Genomic DNA, 16408 nt, shown 5'->3' on the forward strand with positions numbered 1-16408 from the left:
CTGACAGTTTCTGCTGAAAGAATAAGAGAAGAAGTGACCGTTCAAAGGGACATTCGCTCACATTTATATTCAAATTCAAGTCTGCTGCCAGGGAGCTCATCATTCGGCTGACAGTGAGTACTCCCCTCAATGGGCAGGAGTCTCAACTGGGATTTGACCCTCCGTGCTTCTGGCATTGCCGATTGGGATTCAAGTATGACGATTGCGCTGCTGGGGAGGAATGAGCTCATCCGTCTTGGAAAACAGTCTGCATCTCGCCATGCTTCCTGCCAATTGAATAGAGGAAGTCCGGAAATGCCTCACAATCCGGCCAAGCTATACTAGGCTTGCATGAATCTAGCTGTGATAGCACTGCAGCATGCATCGAGGACCACCAGACTTCATTTGACTACCCACTGCTACTGGTCAGTGAAATGAGGAAACCTACCAGACTGGGATTCCAGCACGGAATAGGCCTTACGCTCTTGTCGAAGAGGCTGAGGGGCCCTCTCTGGCCTTCGGATGCTTTGTAACCGCATAGATGGAACGAATCCTGTGAGTAGAAGCGGGCACTGTAACCTGGAGCACGAGGAATAGCCAATGTACAGAGAGCAACAATATCGAGTCATGGTTAATAAACTTTCACCAGTCACTTTCCTCGAAAAACAGGGCATGGGAGTTGCAGGAGACTATCTGATATGCAAACGCCTGCAAGCCCAGCTGTTACTTGGCTCTCATATTAGGCGACTTATTTTCCCTTCAATCCTATGGCGTTCTTTCATGCTCGTGCTGAACACATTTCTGGAGCATTTATTAACCGAAGGTACTGATCCACCCTCCCCTCTCCACATCCGACCCGCAATCTTAATATACCCTTGTGAACCCTAGATTTCCGGTCAGAACCAGCTTATATCGAGGTATATACTACCTTGCAGGACGCTATACAGCATGCAGAAGTCGAGGGTTTTCTTACTCGCTAGACTTGCTCTTTTCGATCATTCTCATTGCGGAACCACTGTGCTGTCAAGTAGCCTTTCACTAATTGCTTATGTCTCACTTTGCGCCTCAGTGGGGTATACTGCATTCACCTATTGGGGATCTTCAGTCTCACTGGATAACCAGATATTGCCAAGAAGCACTTGGATTGCCCGAGCAATGGGTGGTGTGGACCATGACGATATAAGGTTACAACTGTCATCAATGCTCATTAAACAAGCAATGCCAAACCCCGCTTCACCCTCAATCGAGACACTCACATCCTGACTCGACAACAAATTCACTGCATCCTGTCAATATGTCTTCCTGTAAGCTCCAGTCCCATGGCCCCAGCAGGAAAGGTGCCCCCTTCCCTTCCCGTCTGGTCATTTCCCACTCGGCTAACACAAAAAGTCCTCTACACGAGAGAATCTGCAAGGAAGGAGTATTATCCCATTCCAGAGGCGCTCAACACGATAGATGTTCTCGACGTTCTACATAACCACACCTTGCTCGCAAATACATTCTGGCCGTGGTCAGAGACCGAAGTGGTTCTGGAAAAGCGCGGTACAACTGAGCTTGTAATCAGCTCATCAGCTGCTAGCACTAGAGCGACAATGAGCACGACAGCCGAGGGGATAGTCTATGAGGAGGAAATGCCCCTGGGTCTCAAGATGACGATTGTTTACAGGGTTGCTGACATGCAAGACCAACCGCGGGAGAAAGACTTTCCAGCTTCGGCTGGTCCAACGTCATTAGCTGAGTCGCGCCTCTATGTAGTGGAGGAGAGATCGGTGGCGGCACCCAGGCCACTCTCAATGCTTGTCAAGGTGAAGGAAGGGCCGATCGAGAAGACCCCCCATCTAGTCTGGCTGCTCAACGAACTGGGCCGGAACGGAAAGAACATGACGGAAGCTTTGACTGGTTTGCGAGGCTTAGCGGGAGACCTGGATGATACGGGCGAGCCGGGAAAAGCCAAAGCAGACTGAAAACATTGTTGGAATGATATTACGATGGCAATTTTCAGCTGGCCATTTGTGTCATTTCAAAGACAAGTGATCATGGCACGGTGTATGGCCATTCCTTCTCATTCATAGGTAGCTTCTACGGTACCTCTTATCTGTGATTCATAATGAGTATTCTGGTGGTGAGAAGGAGGACGTGGTGTTGTTACATTGCTTGAGTGAGCTAAAACTCCGAGGACTATCTCATTCTCTACGTGGTACAACATCGGCATAAAGCATCCAGGCTCATTCATTAGTACACATTCCACCATGAGCAGTTTCAGCTTCTATTCCACGAGGTCACGGCTCTCTTATAACGCTTGATTGACTCCTATGGTGCATACATGTAGGAGCTGGGATGCTTTAAGGACTTGGTATACCCGAAAGGGGAATGTACTTGGAAAGCTGGACTAGCAGACTTGATTTTCAGATGAAGAACAATTGTTTCGTTGAGAGAGATCCCTGCAAAGATTGGTTGTCTCGGATGGTATGCCTCAAGAGCAGTCACTGTAACGAGACGGAGGCTCTTCATAGCTCCTCAGTCTGCCTTTATAGGGAGACATCGAATGAATAAACCTTTTGACGTCTGATACAGTAAGCACATATACTCCTTTGAATAGGAGGTGAACTTGGATAAGATGAAAACTTTAGACTTATGTCTATCACCGGGGTCGACCAATGTCCTGGGGGAGAAGGAAGAGAGCTTGAATATGAGGTATTGGAGCTGGATAAGCTGGAACAAGAACTACATACGGACGGAGACACACCAGCACCTTGGATGTAGAGAAGACTCAGAAGACTCAGAAGTTCTCCTGAGTTTGCAAACTGAAGATTCTGGTTCATGGCTGGGCTGCTAGATCCAACTCATTCAAATGCCCGCCAAAGTAAGACACTCACTCCTACAAGAGCAGCTTGAATTTGCAGGATTGAGTAACCTTGTGCACTGCGGGGCCTCGTTGGTTGTGCCCTCTTTGTTTTCGTGCGTTGAGTCCTTCGCAGTCTTTATCATGGAAGGTTTTCGAGGCAGATATTGCAGTTAAACCCTTCTTGAACCCTTCCCACTTGCGCCGCCATTTCTTGAGATCTGACGCGCTTTGGTTGCATGTTGCTGTTTGAATAGCTTCAAGCTGTAGGACGCGTTGGATTTGCTGGGAGTGACAGCTCGGTTGGGAATTTAGGTAATGATTAGGGCTCATTATATAATAAACTAGCAATGATTATGGAAGAACATGATTCGGATCCAACACTTCTTATTGGTAAGTATACATTCAGTAAGTGCAGTTCATACTGACAAAGAATGTGGAAAGACAGGTGTCAGCTTCAGCTCTTGTTTCACTTGGCATGCCACGAAGAATGCGAAGTCTTGGGCCTGGGAAGCTGAAGTCTCAGTATAAATAAAGCTGTAAAAATTGACTCTTATCCATGCCGTGAAGCTTTTCTCATGCTTCCTCTACTGTGCACAGAGAGCCTTACCAGCCTTACTTCACTATGTATTCCAGTCAAACAATTATCTGGGTCTATGCCCTGATCACGACGATAATCGCCCCGGCACTGACATTGCCTACGTCTTCAGGAACAACCAACGCCTCCTCTATATCGACTGTCTTCCAGTTCAATCACAACGGGACATGGCTCGAAAATATTGCAGTCCGACCTAACGGGAAACTCCTTGTCACACGCCTTGATGCTCCCGAACTGTGGCTGATTGACCCAGCCAACCCCAACGCTGCGGAAGCGGGGTCCCTGTTTTACAGCTTTGCCAATGCCACTAGTCTGCTGGGTATCACGGAAATTAACCGAGACGTCTATGCAGTGGTAGCAGGCAATTTCTCCATTGCCAGCGTCGCAAGCACCCTCGGTTCATACGTGGTCTGGAGACTCGATGCCTCCGGTAGCGCTCGACCATCAGCAAGTGTTCTGGCACGAATCCCCGAAGCCGAGTTCCTGAATGGCATTGTGCGGTTCGGCCAGAACACGCTTCTCATCACAGACTCCGCCAAGGGCGTCATCTGGCGTCTGGATATGAGCACGGGTCAATACTCCCAGGCACTGTCTGATCCCTCGATGCTCCCCGCTGCGGGCCAGCCATACGCTGTCGGTGTGAATGGCATCGACGTGCGCGGGAAGTATGTCTATTACACGAGTACCACACAGATGTTGTTCTGTAGAGTCCCTGTGAATAGCATGGCCTCCGCGACGGGCCCCGTTGAGGTCATCACCAGTGGCATTACTCCCGATGACTTTATGCTCGGGAGCGATGGGACAGCGTACATCACGACAAACCCGGACAACGGACTGGTGAAGGTTGACCCGAAAGGTAGGGTGAAGTTGGTGGCTGGAAATCAGTTCACCATCGCTGTTGGCGGATCCACGGCGGTTGCCAGCAATCAAGATGGATCAGTCCTTTATATCACAACCAGCGGGGGACAGTTTTCACCCATCCTGGGTACGCTCATTGAGCCGGCCAAAGTTGTGGCCATTCATCTATAGGTGGGATCTGCGGAGTGGCGTGCCTGTGGACTCGGGGGTGTTCACGCATTACGAGCTAGATGTTTCTCTTTCGAGTCGGTAAATCGTCCATGGTCAGTGGCCATCCTGTATCTGTTCTTGTCACTTCCAACCCATTATGGTCTATATACCATCGTCACAAGCTGTTCACATGCTGCCATTGAGGCAATATGATTTTCTCATATGGCCTTTCTACATGGCTGATGGTCTAGAATCTGGACTATGTGTGCATATAAGGGAAGAATACTCTACTATGGTGGCTGGGCATGATTTGAATAGTGGTTTTTGGCCCGAGTAGGAGGATCGCAGCCAGTGCGTACCCTTAACATAAGAACCCTAATAGTCTGTCCAAGTGAAGAAAAGAAACTGCACCACTCCATGCTCGACACTCTCCTCCCCCGGCATCTGAGAAACCACATCCACAGCTTTCTGAAAGCTCAGCTCCACCCTCTTCTCGCCATCCACGGTCTCCCACCTCACCGTCGCCACATTGTCCCTACCAACTGCCACCCTCGCCGAGATGCCCTTACTCAACCTCAACCTTGGCTTGAACAGCACCCTCCTCGCCCCAGGCGCAACGATCCTCACCCCCGCCAACTCGGTGCAATACTCGTAGACCGGGACACTCCCCCAAGCATGGCAATCCGAGCGCTGCCGCACATCATCCTCCTCCCAGGTGGTCAGATTACACTCGAGCATCCGCCGCCAGGGCTCCCACACCCTCGCCCAATACGCCTCATACGCCTCATCCCCCGCCAGCGAGAACGCCCGCAGCGCATAAAACCGCATCACATACGAGCACCGTGCGAACGCGGCCTCCGCAAAACTCTCCGCCAGCAGACGCGCTCGGTCGCCGTCCGGCACGGCGCCAGAGAGCACAGCGAACACCTGGCAGTGCTGCGAGTAGGCGCGCGCATCTGCGATATCCGCCGTGGAATCGGTGAAGAAGCGCCCGTCGTAGCAGTGCTCGCGGGCGGCGGCGAGGACGGCCCCCGCGCGCGCGGTGTACTCGTCTGCGTGGGCGGGTCTTCCGACGGCGTGGAGAAGCTGCGCGGCTTGTTTGAGGACGTGGCCGTAGAGGAGGCTGAAGAAGGTGTGTCTGTTTGACTGGCGGCCGGAGACGGGGACGCCTTTGTCTGGGTGGGTGTCTGTTGCGCCCCAGGTTGTCACCCAGTCGACGTATTGCCATGCGTCTTCCGGGAGGTTGCTGACCAGGCCGAGGGTGTCGATGTGGGCGTGGAAGAACTCGAGGACGCCGTCGATGCGGGGGAGGAAGGAGCGGGCGTAGGCTGTGTCGCCGAAGGAGAGGTGGTGGTCGCAGACTTGGAGGATCCAGTAGAGTGAGAACCCGGCGATGATCTGCGGGACGTGGGATGGGAATCGGGACTGGGTGAGGCCTTCTGGTGTCACCGAGGCGGCGAAGTTGGTGATGGCCTGCCGCATGAGACGGTCGTCGCCGGAGAGGAGGTAGTGGAACAGACCGACGGAGCGGCTGTCGCCAGAGTATCTGGGGATATCAGTTAGATTCCCTGTTTGCAGGTAGTGGCTTACTGGAGCTGCTCGTAGAACGGACAGTCGGAGTACCCGTCGAACATGCAGTTGCGCATCGTGCGGACGGAGACCTCCCAGATCCTCTCGCTGTACTCGTCCCCATCTTCCTGCCAGCTAGCCTTGACTGCCATTGGATAATTGACCTGGGTAGCCTCGAACGACAGGAGCTCAACCGCTGCAGGCCCACTGGCGATCTCAAGCCGGAGCAGTCTAAACGTGCGAAACCAGAACGGCTCATAGACGATCGTCTTTCCGGCTGGTAGCTCAAAGGTCACTTCGTCATACGGCCCAATGAGGCGTCCATTTACCGCGTCCAGTCGATCAGTCTTTGTCCGGAAGAATGGATAGGACCGTGGTTCTTGCTCGTATCCCTCCGAATAGGTGACCTTGAGGGTTATGCGAGACGCCTGCACGGCCCGGAAGGACCACCGTAGAAACGCGGTCGAATGGACTTCCGCCTGGATTTCGAGTTCATGCGAGGAACTGGCCGGCAGTGAGAGTGTCTGCTTAGCTTGCAGAAACCCCGTCCACTCGTCGATATGGTTGACACTCTGGCACTTTTGGACAAGATCAACAGCCACAGAACTCTCCTCGGGCATGGGAATCTGACGAGGCCGTAGACGCCATGGAGACAGATCCCCATTCAACGTCCGTATCCCGTACACCATCGGGGTAACCGGCTCCGGCAACACAGTCGGACTGATCCGCTCATTAATCTACCCGGATTAGCCTCTTCCACCCCCCTGTAGAAGACACCTACATGCAAAAAAACATCGTCAACAAGGCCCATTGGGAACTGGACACTCTCATCCACCTGCACCAACCACCCTTCCCTCGACTGCACATCCACAGTCTCCCTCTCCGTCTTGATCATCCCAACAACCGTCAACCCCGGAAAGGCCGTCCGCTCAAAGGGCATCGCACCCCTGGACGCATTGAAATACCGCAACACAACAAAGACAATCTCATTGTTTCCCGAGCGCAGATACGGCGTGATATCCACCGTGTCATAGTACCAGATCAGAGGGCTGCCGCGGGCGGGTCCAACTGCCGCCCGGACACCATTGACATATAGCTTGTAGCGTGTATCCGCCGAGCAATGGACTAGCGCTCGTGTAGCGGGTGACGAGAGAGATATGTGATGGGTGAACCGAACGATTCTACCGGCTGTGTTGGCCGGGGAGGAATCGATCCAGTTTGGGGCCCAGATCCAGTTGGATTGGAGGGAGTTTATGGTCTGCATACTTAGTATTGGGTTGTTGGATTGGGAGGGGAGGTACCTTTTGTTCTTGGGGAGAGAGCATGTTGTCTATGCAAATACTGGAGATTGAAGGCATTCCAAGATGGGGCTTAGAAGATTTATTAGACTTGCTGGTCTCGGGTGAATGACCCCCCGACATTCCCCCGCATGCCCTAGTGCTACCGTGATGGTGATTATTGCGGGGTGTTCGAGAAGAAGCATAGGCAGAAACAAATAGCATTTCAAAAATCAACTAGCTCATCTATCCGCCAAACGATCACCCTCTTGTTAACAGTCCGAGCCAACGTTCAGCTCCATACTGGACGATATGTGACATGCACCTGACTACTTGCAGTGCTTGTGAATGCTCCATCCAACACAGATAGCTCCCTCGTAGCAATTCCACGGAGCGCGGCCAGCAGAAGCACAGTCAAGGAACTATCTCATCAGCCACCAACTTCCTCACTGTTCAGACAGAAAGAAACTCACCTCATCACCACACTTCCAGAACGGGGTAGTACCAACGCAGTAGATGTACGACCAAGCCCGCTTGCCATACTTGGCAATCAGCTTCGCAAACTTGATCGCGAGCCTCCACTTCGACACGCGCTTCTCTAGGTCCTCGTCGTCGTCATCCAGGTCCTCGAGGCTGACTTCCTTGCCTTCGGCGTCGTAGAATGTTGCACCTGTGTCTATTAGTTTGCGTCTGCAGGCTGGTCGAGGGAGGCAAAGGGGGACGTACCTCCTTCAGCGGTTTCGATGGCGGTAACTTCGAGCGTGCCATCGACATTGAAGAACTCGATCTTCTGCTTGCCATCTTCGAGGATGGAGCTCACTACATTACCGTAGGGGGTTGCGACAGTGCCGTTGTTGGTCTCGGCATCTTCGCGGGGCATCAGAGAGGGGTGCCCAATAGTAGAGGCGATAGCAAGGTGGCTGCAGAGGGCCACCATGAGGGCATTGAGGATGATGAGGAACTTCATTTTGGAGGTGTAGCTGTGTATGCTTGCTTTGCTTGTTCTGCTGATCTGCTTGTTGATTCTCTCATTCCTCGTGGATGTCAAGTCGTTTATATACCTTTGATCCCTCATACAAAGCCTTCCTCAATCAAAATGTTCACCGTCATCACGAAGACAATCTCGTATTCCTCCATGCTATTACTAGCTCGACGTCCCTCAAATGAAGCCGACGACAAGCGAGCAGAGTACGATGTAACCTCGTGTTGTCTTCGAATGCCGATATCACCTTCAGTAGCGGAATCATGCTAGATGCTAGTGGAAGAGTAAGCTTGGCCTGCAGAGGCATGTCCTCCGTCCCTCGTATTGGACTTGGCATCCTCACTACCTGCTGCCAAGCCATTCCAGGCTATCTATAAAAAGCCCCGGAGGCTGTGTTTGTGCCCGTGCCAAGGGAGCCAAGGCCACCCACTCGCATCTGCGCTCGGGTTCCTGTCTGGGGTCTGTCTTGGCGGTATATTGTGAAGCAGTTGGGCTACTCGATTGGGAGGCATATCGCGATTGCATGGAATGAAGTCATTGAAGGTGGATGAGAAGGGGAATACTGCTCGTATTCTACCACTTGCCTCTTCCTCGCCAAGGCCTAACAATGATGCATGGAATGAAGTCGTATTGGGATTTCTCGGCGGAGGAATCAGTTCCTAGTGAGGGCCTTGACCGACAACTTCATAGAATGCCTCTCTTCTCTACCATAAATAAGCACAGGCTAGTTGTACCACCTGTCATGTATGGGGGACGGGACATTCCCTCCTCAGCTTGTGGAGACTTCACAGTTCTCTCGATCTATCGAAAATGCCGCACCTCAACGAGCCATCTTTTTGCACGCTCGTTGCAGTGGGACTCAGGTATAGCATCATCTTCATGCAGCCTGAGTCACATCAGTGAAGGCTTATGCCTATTTTGAATGGCTCTTGGGTTAATCCCTCGACCGCAATACAGAATTCAATTCCATACTCTGAGTAACGACGCAGATACGAGAAACTAATGTTAATTCTTACGCCACAGAAACGTCAAGATACCTACTTAGGGCTCCGAATCATGGCCAATCATTCTTCAATCTTCTCAGCGGTGGTGCCGGAGGACTCCTGGTTGAGATTCGTCCACAGGTCCAATAGCTCATCAACCTCGTCCGATGCCGCATACGTTGCCTCTTCCAGATTTGGCAGTGCTTCGCGGTGTATTGAACTACTGGCCGCAGACCGTGGTGTAGAGCCTGTCCAAGACTCCAGACTCTCATGAGTTCTGTAGTAGTCGCAATACTGAGGAGGAACGATGCTGGGGGGCGGTAAAAATGCCGTTTCACTCTTGCGCTTCGCGCGGCAGCAACAACAGGTCACAGCTAAAGCGTGCCCTAGCTGATCAATGGCATGGACGAGGTCATCCCAGGCTCGAGCGAGCTCAGGGGATTCTCCGTCGAGACCAGTCCTAGCGTGATCCTGGACTGGTTCTGTGGCTCTTGTGGGATCCTCTGATGAAGTCGCAAGTGACTCGGGCCTGACTCTCTTTTCCGTCTGAGATCTAGCACCATCATTTGTGTCTTCTATTTGTTCTGAACAAATGCTGCCTTGATGGCGCCGAACGGACGACGGGTCGAGGTGGTTGGCGTTTGCTGCGATTGATGCAGGAGCTTCTTTGTCCTCTGTTGGTTCCCCTGCTGACAGTTGCGGTTCAGAAGGAATTGTGATGCAATTCGGCAGGAATGGACTGCCACTTCTCAGCCTCACGCAGATGAATCAGGAGGCCGATCTTACCCTGAAGGCTCGCGCTCATCCTCGTCTTGAGCCTTGATCTTATCCCGCTCGTACGTCGCAGCTGCTTGTTTTCGCAGGGAAATAAGCTCCTCGATGAGCCTTCGTTGGCTCTGGTCGTCATCACTGTAACAACAATTAGCATAAATTCCCCCGTGTCAGAAGCTATATGTCTCCTTTTTCTCTGCCTTTAACCGCGCATAGATGATGACCTGCATAAAACACTGCAGTGTCGTCTTCAATCTCTCGAGATTACTCTGCAACAGCACTAATCTCGACTCGCGCAGTGGAAACAACAACTTCCCCAGCCCACCTCCATTCCCCGTGTTGTCCAGCACCTGATGAAGCTGGTCGAATAGCGCCGAACACTGTTTTACCACATCTTCAACGGTCTCAACCGCCTTTTGAGAGATGAGATTCCGCCTAGCGGATCCTTCTTCTTTGAAAATACTCGCTACTTCTTCGACGACCGTTGCCGTGGAGCGAACATGAAAGGCTATCTCTTGGGTCCGTTTACCGCTCGACGCAACGCCATCGCCGTAATCGTGTAGCTTTTGGGCGAGCGTGAGCCCCGCACCAGCGATGGAAACGAGGGACGCTATGAGGCCGATGGTTTCCGCCATGACTTGTATGCTTTCTTCGAAAGCTGCATTCAAGCTCACCCGGTGGGTGGTTTTGAGGGTGCGATGGGAGATGGTCGCTGGGCTTTTCAGGCTAAGACGAGGCTGAGACGGGACTGAGCGACAAGCATGTTGATCTGCAGGTGAGAGAGAATAAGCCAATGCTGCGCCTCAATTCAGCCTTCAAGGTCATGCTGTTGGCATAGAGAAGATATCCATCGACCAGTGGGAATGACAGAGGCTAGCATGGGCTATATGGCTATATTTGCCCTGTTGATATAAGGATGCATAACTCTGTAACTCATCCCTTGCTCTGCACCTCTGTAGTTCGCTCCAATTCCTGAATTGCCTATCCCGGCATCTGTCCACGCTTCGCTTACGCAGAGCGTGATGCACTTGTGCTCTAGGGACCAGAAACTGCATAGATCGATCACTCTGATATCATGTCAATACGGTACGATCAGAATGGCTCGAATCTTCTTTCTCGTAAGTAGCGAGTTAGAAGGAAATTAGTGATCCTATTCCCTCTCTTCTCAGTCTTCTCCCCTTATTTTGACGGATAAATAAGTTGATTTGGAGGGCGGGAAATATGTATCCACATCTCAGCAACACAACGCCATAAATGCCTCCACCCTACACTCAAATATTTGTCCATAATCCAATGCGGATACTTGCCGCATTGTCATGGACCTAAGAGAATAGATTAAGCTTAAATTAAGCGGCCAGCCAGAAGAGCGTGCCTAGCCAGCCATGATGCTTGATTGTTGAACAGTTACAGTTACTAGACTGATACCCCGTAGAATCAATGAGAAAGGTCAATCATTTCTCGCAGATACATCATGTCTTCACTCCTTGACTCGTCAGTGCCTACGTAATCCTGTATAGCTTGTTTCAGGCTGCAGATGGAGAGCTCAACAGAACGCCATGATGGCACGATGTCTATAATCTTGTTGTTGTCCCTATTATTAAACAGCGATAATCAATTCATATTGTACTGGAAGTATATTAGATCGATAGCAATTCGGTACATTTCCGAAATAAATTGCTTTAAGCTTATCCCCTTATTCGTCATCGCAGGATAGGCCGCGTCATTCGGTGTTTCTTCTGTGATGACCTCCTCCACATCATCAACAACGATGATATACCTGAAACTCACCAACTGAAGCAGCCAACCTGATGAGTCTACCGACATTATTCCGGCCGCACGCGGTGGAGCTGTTCTCTCAGAGATAACGGATCACTTGCCGACACCTATCATAGTATGAAGACTGTGGAGAGATCGACATCCGAATCACCTTGTATAGCCATTCATCCTTTCCATCGCTGATTCAGTTGACTGGTGGATCTGGCGTTCAATGAGTAGTCTGCGTCTCCACTCGCCGGAGAATTTCTGACAGACCAAAACAAGATGCTGTTTGAGATGGTCGTCTGTCAGGGGTTGGGAACCAACTATATAAAACCAGCGATCAGCGACCCATGGCTTGAATTCTCATTCCCAGCACATCTCACCTTGTCATTCTTTCCCCTTTCCTTCATTTAAGCCGTCATTCCTTTCTTGCCTATACTTCCAGGATGAAGTACGCTGCTTTTCTTACCACCGTTGGAGCGCTGGTTTCCCAGGCCATTGCGGTCAGCGTCCAAGGCACCGCCGAGGGTTTCGCCTACGCTGTGACCGGCGGTGGCAGTGCTACTGCCGTCTACCCTTCCACCACCGACGAGCTGGTCTCGTACCTCGGTGATGATGAGGCCCGTGTGATTGTGCTCACCAAGACCTTTGACTTCCGTGGGACCGAGGGTACCACCACCGCCACTGGTTGCGCTCCCTGGGGTACTGCCTCTGGCTGCCAGCTGGCTATCAACAAGGACGACTGGTGCACCAACTACGAGCCTGATGCTGCTTCTGTTTCGGTGACCTAGTACGTTGCTTCCACCTGAAACAAAAAAGAAGGTTCTCACACAATCTAGTGACAATGCAGGCTCGCTCGGCATCACTGTCAACTCCAACAAGTCCCTCATCGGTGAGGGCACCTCCGGTGTCATCAAGGGCAAGGGTCTCCGTATCGTCAGCGGTGCTGAGAACATCATCATTCAGTCAGTGCACAGAAGATAAGGGCGAAGGGCTCTGCTGACTCTGGCAGGAACATTGCCGTCACTGACATCAACCCCGAGTACGTCTGGGGAGGGGACGCCATCACCATCGACCAGGCCGACCTCGTCTGGGTCGACCATGTGACTGTACGTCCTGCCTCATATCTACAGAGAGATCGAAACTAAGTGAATAGACCGCTCGGATCGGCCGCCAACACTACGTCCTCGGCACCGAAGCCAGCAACCGCGTCACCCTCTCCAACAACTACATCGACGGCGAGTCCGACTACTCGGCCACCTGCGACGGCCGCCACTACTGGAACGTCTACCTGGACGGCTCCAGCGACAAGGTCACCATGAAGGGCAACTACTTCTACAAGACCAGCGGCCGCGCCCCCAAGGTGCAGGACAACACCTACCTGCACGCCGTCAACAACTACTGGTACGACAACTCCGGCCACGCCTTCGAGATCGGCTCCGGCGCCTACGTCCTCGCCGAGGGGAACCTCTTCTCCGACGTCACCGCCGCCGTCGAGTCCTCCTCCTTCGAGGGCGAGCTGTTTGCTTCCTCGAGCGCCTCGTCCACCTGCGAGTCCTACATCGGCCGTGACTGTGTCGCCAACAAGTTCTCCAGCTCCGGGACTCTCTCCGGGTCGACTACCAATGTGCTGTCCAAGTTCAAGGGCGAGACTGTTGCCTCCGCGGATGCGGCTAGCACTTCTCCTGCCTCTTCTGCTGGTCAGGGTAACCTGTAGGCATGCATCGTTTTGAGAGGTTGATTAACTTCTGTTTCGACTGTACTCTAGGCAATCTTATCTAATATCAGTCTAGCCCATAGGAGAACGCCGCACACGCGTAGTAATCAGTAAGGTTACCGAGTCTCAATTGTATCCATTGCAGTGTTGGCGAAGAAATTAGATCATAGGCTCAAATAGACATCCTTATCATTAGTCACAGCTGTATATTTATGGTTGCACCTTGTTGTTAGTTGCCTAGGGAAATACCTCCAGTCGCAGATCCGAATTAGCTCAGCACTAAGTATTTAAGTTCATTCAAAGAAATGCGCTCAATCATGCTTGTGGAGAGGTACAGCTCACTGATCAATATTCAATTGACCAATCACCTTCGTAGACATCCTCGATCCACTGATACTCTCCCTATCATCCTGTATACAAACAAACAGCTCACGCCATTCACGTAGGCATTCAAGGTCAATTGGATAGACCCGTTTTTCCGGAATCTGAGAGCGATGTGCGGCCAATCTGCGTGGAACGACCCGCCTTTATCACAATCAGATGGTTCCCCAGAGACTATTTTATCCTATCCCAGTAGATCGAAGCGTCACATTAGTCAATCTGCTATCGATGCTGCAAGTAAGTATTTTGGACTGCTGGCAAAACTTTCGGAATTGTGAAAACAGCAGTCAACATGGCGCCAAGTTCTCGACCCAGAGAACAGAAGGAGTTGCGCCGGATTGCGGCAGAATCCCGCCCGGCCAAGAGTGACACTGTCCCAGTGCAGGAAACAAAGGTGACCTTCTCAGCAGCATTGTAGGATGATTGAGTGCAACCAGTGAGCACGACGGGTTGCACAGAACTGACGATGAAGGTAGCGTCATATCGATATTTGAACCGGCCGACATCAATGTTGGCAGCAGCATAAGGCTATAGCCTACCAAGTTCTGCGAGGGTGTCTCCAACGGCAGAAATTGGAGTGGTACTGCCTAAAGCATGTTGTGTCCCTTGCACGCATTGCAGACCCATGCCAAACAACCGTACTAGAAGTTCAATCACACTTCAGGAAAGGATGGAATCGAAATGTGATGTTTCCACATAAGGGCCCTATACATGGGCCCAGCCATTAGCAACGAGCACCTGCATCTCGTTAATCAAACAGAAGTCGCCGGGTTCATGCCGGCCGGCAGAGAGAACCTTCCATTGGGCGACTCTCCGTCGAACGACCAACTTCTTGAAAAGAGGCGTGGTAGCCCAACGTCGGAATCTGTTCTCCCACAGACCTAAGGCGATATATTGTGGAGACAGCCAGGAGCCAGCAGGATGAACTTCTGCGTATGCGGCGCCATTATAACCAACACGGACCTTAGGATTCAGGTAAACGCCCTTGTGCCCTGAGAGAGGATTGTCCGCGTGGATCAAGCAACATTCAGAGGCCTCCAGATGGAATAGTGCTAGAGAATCGGGAACCCCGCGAAATCGCAGCGGCGTGCCCGACATGAAGGGCTCAATGGGCATAACCACTGTTCAAGCAGGGTGAGTAAAGCAAAGGAAGAATGAATACACTACGAGCAAGGGCTGGTGAAGGGGAGAAGCAAAAAATGGAGCTTACCCATGCCATTCCAGCAACTCTTCACAGGGACTGGGGACATGTTGAAGAGCGCATGCCGAGATATTGTAGAACGAAAATAAGGCCACTTTTGCATAACATGCTCATCGCCATTGCTATCCCTCAACGCAAAAGTATCATAATAGAGCGGGGGTCGAGAATAGTCTAGAGAGCAAGCGGCAGCGTATATCCCATCGTTTGTGTTCAGCAGTTCAATAACATCATCCACCTGCAGTAGGCGTCCAACCGGGTGAGAAGTCATTCCTTCAATAAAACTTGAGTAGGACCGATACGTACGGTGAATACCACATCATTCAAGAACAGAATCTTATCAAATATTATACCTTGTCGTTCAAGATCCTCCAGAGGGCGCAAGGTCATGTTGCGAAGCCGAGCCAAGTAAGGTATCCGCCTGAGTTCCTTGCGACCGCGAGGGGTATCTATCCAGCCTTCACTCGAAGCAGAAACCGAAATTTCATCCTCGTGAGTCGTGTCTGAAAGGGTGATGTTCCGTCGCACACCGAGTCGATCCAGCTCGACATCAAGATCACGAAGCGCTCCCTTTGTATCATCCCAGCTTCCGCTCTCAACGACACTCACAAAAACGTTCTCCGTACCCCATGTTCCAGCCAATTGAATGATTGCGTCATTCCAGTGACTCCGAAGAATCTCCTCGTTGTTCCAGTGCATGCTCGTAATGTATATTCGCTCCGGTCGGTGTGGCAAACGAGGCTTGATCGCGTCCGCTGTTGAGACCCGTTGATAGATGAGCAGCACTTCTAGGACAGTCCAGAGAGCGAAACTGATCAACAAGGCCTGAAAAAGGCGACGGCGCGGTCCGTACCGGCGAAGCAGCCCATAACGAGAAAACTGGGCGAAATCAGAAGGGATCAAGTGCATTGGAGCAAACCTGGAATCGCTTCATCTGGATGAGTGAGCGATGAGAGTTGCGCGTCCAAAGAGAACCCTCAGGCCGCGGCATCAGCTGAGGTCGAGGATGATCCCGCCGATTCTGCCATTCTTTACCGACACGTGCCGCCTGATTCTTCCACCATCGCCGATTCCCAACATCTTGTGGGAGTTAACCTAGAGAGCAGATGCATTCTAGACTGGGCCTCATGTGGACCGCTACGTGTGGTGTTTGAAGACACGAGTCTCCTTTCAATGTCCAGAAGCCGGTTGGTGACTCTACTCAAGGCCAAAGGATGCAGCAGACTTATAAGAGAGCCGAAAACTCTGACTTTGGAGTGAGTCAACATCGGACTAAGATCGGGTATATATTATTGTCCTGCTAGCCCCTGCTCTGGGCCGATGACATGCAATGAATCGTTTTATC

The 16408-nt window shown here is 51.7% G+C and overlaps 6 protein-coding genes across 6 annotated transcripts; 3 read left to right on the forward strand and 3 right to left on the reverse strand.

The window, feature by feature from the left end:
* Positions 1-1298: 1298 nt before the first annotated feature.
* On the forward strand, positions 1299-1943 carry CDV56_109429 (uncharacterized protein; the record flags this gene model as incomplete). Its single annotated transcript, XM_026763048.1, has 1 exon — positions 1299-1943. The coding sequence occupies one exon, from the start codon at positions 1299-1301 to the stop codon at positions 1941-1943; it is 645 nt and encodes a 214-aa protein (XP_026618097.1).
* Positions 1944-3446: 1503 nt separating this feature from the next.
* CDV56_109442 (uncharacterized protein) lies at positions 3447-4448 on the forward strand (the record flags this gene model as incomplete). The annotated part of the gene is made up of 1 exon (XM_026763061.1): positions 3447-4448. The coding sequence occupies one exon, from the start codon at positions 3447-3449 to the stop codon at positions 4446-4448; it is 1002 nt and encodes a 333-aa protein (XP_026618098.1).
* Positions 4449-4802: 354 nt separating this feature from the next.
* On the reverse strand, positions 4803-8240 carry CDV56_109450 (putative rhamnosidase B; the record flags this gene model as incomplete). The annotated part of the gene is made up of 5 exons (XM_026763069.1): positions 4803-5973; positions 6018-6733; positions 6778-7254; positions 7747-7943; positions 8000-8240. The coding sequence occupies 5 exons, from the start codon at positions 8238-8240 to the stop codon at positions 4803-4805; spliced, it is 2802 nt and encodes a 933-aa protein (XP_026618099.1).
* Positions 8241-9319: 1079 nt separating this feature from the next.
* Positions 9320-10644, reverse strand: CDV56_109477 (uncharacterized protein; the record flags this gene model as incomplete). The annotated part of the gene is made up of 3 exons (XM_026763096.1): positions 9320-9977; positions 10025-10147; positions 10217-10644. The coding sequence occupies 3 exons, from the start codon at positions 10642-10644 to the stop codon at positions 9320-9322; spliced, it is 1209 nt and encodes a 402-aa protein (XP_026618100.1).
* A 1569-nt stretch (positions 10645-12213) lies between these two features.
* Positions 12214-13484, forward strand: CDV56_109493 (polysaccharide lyase family 1 protein; the record flags this gene model as incomplete). The annotated part of the gene is made up of 4 exons (XM_026763112.1): positions 12214-12557; positions 12607-12732; positions 12780-12876; positions 12924-13484. 4 exons carry the CDS (start codon positions 12214-12216, stop codon positions 13482-13484), a joined length of 1128 nt encoding a protein of 375 aa, XP_026618101.1.
* A 1086-nt stretch (positions 13485-14570) lies between these two features.
* Positions 14571-15972, reverse strand: CDV56_109504 (glycosyltransferase family 69 protein; the record flags this gene model as incomplete). The annotated part of the gene is made up of 3 exons (XM_026763123.1): positions 14571-14986; positions 15076-15301; positions 15370-15972. The coding sequence occupies 3 exons, from the start codon at positions 15970-15972 to the stop codon at positions 14571-14573; spliced, it is 1245 nt and encodes a 414-aa protein (XP_026618102.1).
* Positions 15973-16408: the final 436 nt, after the last annotated feature.

This window comes from Aspergillus thermomutatus (genome assembly GCF_002237265.1).
Source record: "Aspergillus thermomutatus strain HMR AF 39 chromosome Unknown NODE_13, whole genome shotgun sequence".
NCBI classification, from domain to species: domain Eukaryota; kingdom Fungi; phylum Ascomycota; class Eurotiomycetes; order Eurotiales; family Aspergillaceae; genus Aspergillus; species Aspergillus thermomutatus.